The 2,582-nt window shown below is 35.4% G+C and overlaps 1 protein-coding gene across 1 annotated transcript in view; it reads left to right on the top strand.

Annotated features, from left to right (window-relative positions):
• TSPAN2 (tetraspanin 2) overlaps positions 1 to 2,576 on the top strand; it is a 24,651-nt gene extending 22,075 nt beyond the window's left edge. The window contains exon 7 of the mRNA XM_024764829.1: positions 1,973 to 2,576. Coding sequence (XP_024620597.1) covers positions 1,973 to 2,038 — 66 coding nt within the window. The 3' untranslated portion in view covers positions 2,039 to 2,576. The remainder of the gene's footprint in view (positions 1 to 1,972) is intronic.
• Positions 2,577 to 2,582: the final 6 nt, after the last annotated feature.

Below are 2,582 nucleotides of genomic sequence, written 5' to 3'. Positions count from 1 at the left end.
TAAAACTCAAAGCTGGTTCTTTGAGAAGATAAACAAAATTGATAAACCATTAGCCAGACTCATCAAGAAAAAGAGGGAGAGGCTCAAATCAATGAAATTAAAAACGAAAAAGGAGAAGTTACAACAGACACCACCAAAGTACAAACCATCCTAACAGACTACTACAAGCAACTCTATGCCAATAAAATGGACAACCTGGAAGAAATGGACAAATTCTTAGAAAGGTTTAATCTTCCAAGGCTGAACCAGGAAGAAACAGAAAATATGAACAGACCAATCACAAGTAATGAAATTGAAAGTGTGATTAAAAATCTTCCAACAAACAAAAGTCCAGGACAAGATGGCTTCACAGGTGAATTCTATCAAATATTTTGAGAAGAGCTAATACCCATGCTTCTCAAATCCTTCCAAAAAATTGCAGAGGAAGGAACACTCCCAAACTCATTCTATGAGGCCACCATCACCTTGATACCAAAACCAGACAAAGATACTACAAAAAAAGAAAATTACAGACCAATATCACTGATGAATATAGATGCAAAAATCCTCAACAAAATACTAGCAAACAGAATCCAACAACACATTAAAAGGATCATACACCATGATCAAGTGGGATTTATCCCAGGGATGCAAGGATTCTTCAATATATGCAAATCAATCAATGTGATACACCATCTATTAACAAACTGAAGAATAAAAACAATATGATCATCTCAACAGATGCAGAAAAAGCTTTTGACAAAATTCAACACCAATTTATGATAAAAACTCTCCAGAAAGTGGGCATAAAGGGACGTACCTCAACATAATAAAGGCCATATACGACAAACCTATAGCAAACATCATTCTCAATGGTTAAAAACTGAAAGCATGTCCTCTAAGATCAGGAACAAGACAAGGATGTCCACTCTCACCACTATTATTCAACATAGTTTTGGAAGTCCTAGCCATGGCAATCAGAGAAGAAAAAGAAATAAAAGGAATTCAAATTGGAAAAGAAGAAGTAAAACTGTCACTGTTTGCAGATGACACGATACTATACACAGAGAATCTTGAAGGTGCCACCAGAAAGTTACTAGAGCTAATCAATGAATTTGGTAAAGTTACAGGACACAAAATTAATGCACAGATACCTCTTGCATTCCTAGTGTGTTCATTGCAGCTCTATTTACAATAGCCAGAACATGGAAGCAACCTAAATGCCCATCGACAGATGAATAGATAAAGAAGATATGGTACATATATACAATGGAATATTACTCAGGCATAAAAAGGAATGAAATTGGGTCATTTGTAGAGACATGGATAGATCTAGAGACTGTCATACAGAGTGAAGTGAGTCAGAAAGAGAAAAACAAATACCATATACTAACGCATATATGTGGAACCTAGAAAAATGGTACAGATGAACCGGTTTGCAGGGCAGAAATTGAGACACAGATGTAGAGAACAAATGTATGCACACCAAGGGGGGAAAGTGGCGGGGGGTGCAGGTGGTGGTGTGATGAATTGGGAGATGGGGTTTGACATGTGTACACTGATGTGTATAAAATGGATGACTAATAAGAACCTGCTGTATAAAAAAAAATAAAATTCAGAATTTCAAAACTATATATATATAAATTAGATCTGGGTTTAACCTGAAATATAAAATTCTAAAACCAGTAGTGTATTAGTCTTTTATAATTATTAAGAACTGTCCTATAAGCTAGAAATAGAGTCATTTTTTTAAACCAGAGTCTTGCTACTTTTTAACAATAATAACATAAGAATGTATTTTAAGCAGTTAACGGAAGTCTTTAACCAGTAGCCATAATTAAGTAGCACATATAAAAGTGTCACTTGTATTCAGTAATTATTGCTTATAATTATTTGTCAACATGAGTTAAACATGCAAGCAGTTTGCTGGCCTTTTTTAAAAATCAATTTTCATCATTTGAAAGTCATTAATAAGTGGTTCCTTCTGTTTCAGATCTTTGGCATGATATTCAGCATGGTCCTTTGCTGTGCGATACGAAATTCACGAGATGTCATATGAAGCTACTTCTACGTGAAAGTTGTAATCTAGAGCATACAAATGTCACAGGAGCTGTCTCCTGGCTCATTTTTAATATTCAAAGGATATTAGGATCTAAAATAATTTGCTGTTAATTGTACATTTGCACATGTATGTATGTTTGGCTCATTACTGGTTTACCCCTTGAGTGAATGCCTATGTATGTTGACTGAAGCATATTCATGTGTGATCTGCATGTTTCTGGTATATGCATAATGAAATCTGTTTGCTGGGAATTCCTGATTCTTGTTATGTGAGAGAAACACATATTTAACTCTCAGAAAAAGATCAAAATCTTTGATAAACTTTAAAAACTTGGTTATTTAGGAAAAAAATATGATAGTGGGTCAGTTTCTCAGACTCTAGCCATAGGAAGTTAGATACAGAGAATTCAGGGATTTCTAGTTTGTGGAAGCAATAAGCTATAGGAATTGAGAGATCATGGTGCAGTGTTAAAAGTAACTGTGTTGGGCTTCCCTGGTGGCGCAGTGGTTGAGAGTCCGCCTGCCGATGCAGGGGACACGGG

This window comes from Neophocaena asiaeorientalis, unplaced genomic scaffold, assembly GCF_003031525.2.
Source record: "Neophocaena asiaeorientalis asiaeorientalis breed wild unplaced genomic scaffold, Neophocaena_asiaeorientalis_V1.1 scaffold62, whole genome shotgun sequence".
Taxonomy (NCBI): domain Eukaryota; kingdom Metazoa; phylum Chordata; class Mammalia; order Artiodactyla; family Phocoenidae; genus Neophocaena; species Neophocaena asiaeorientalis.
The sequence above is the reverse complement of the archived record's forward strand: the minus strand, read 5'-3'. Positions and strand labels throughout refer to the sequence as shown.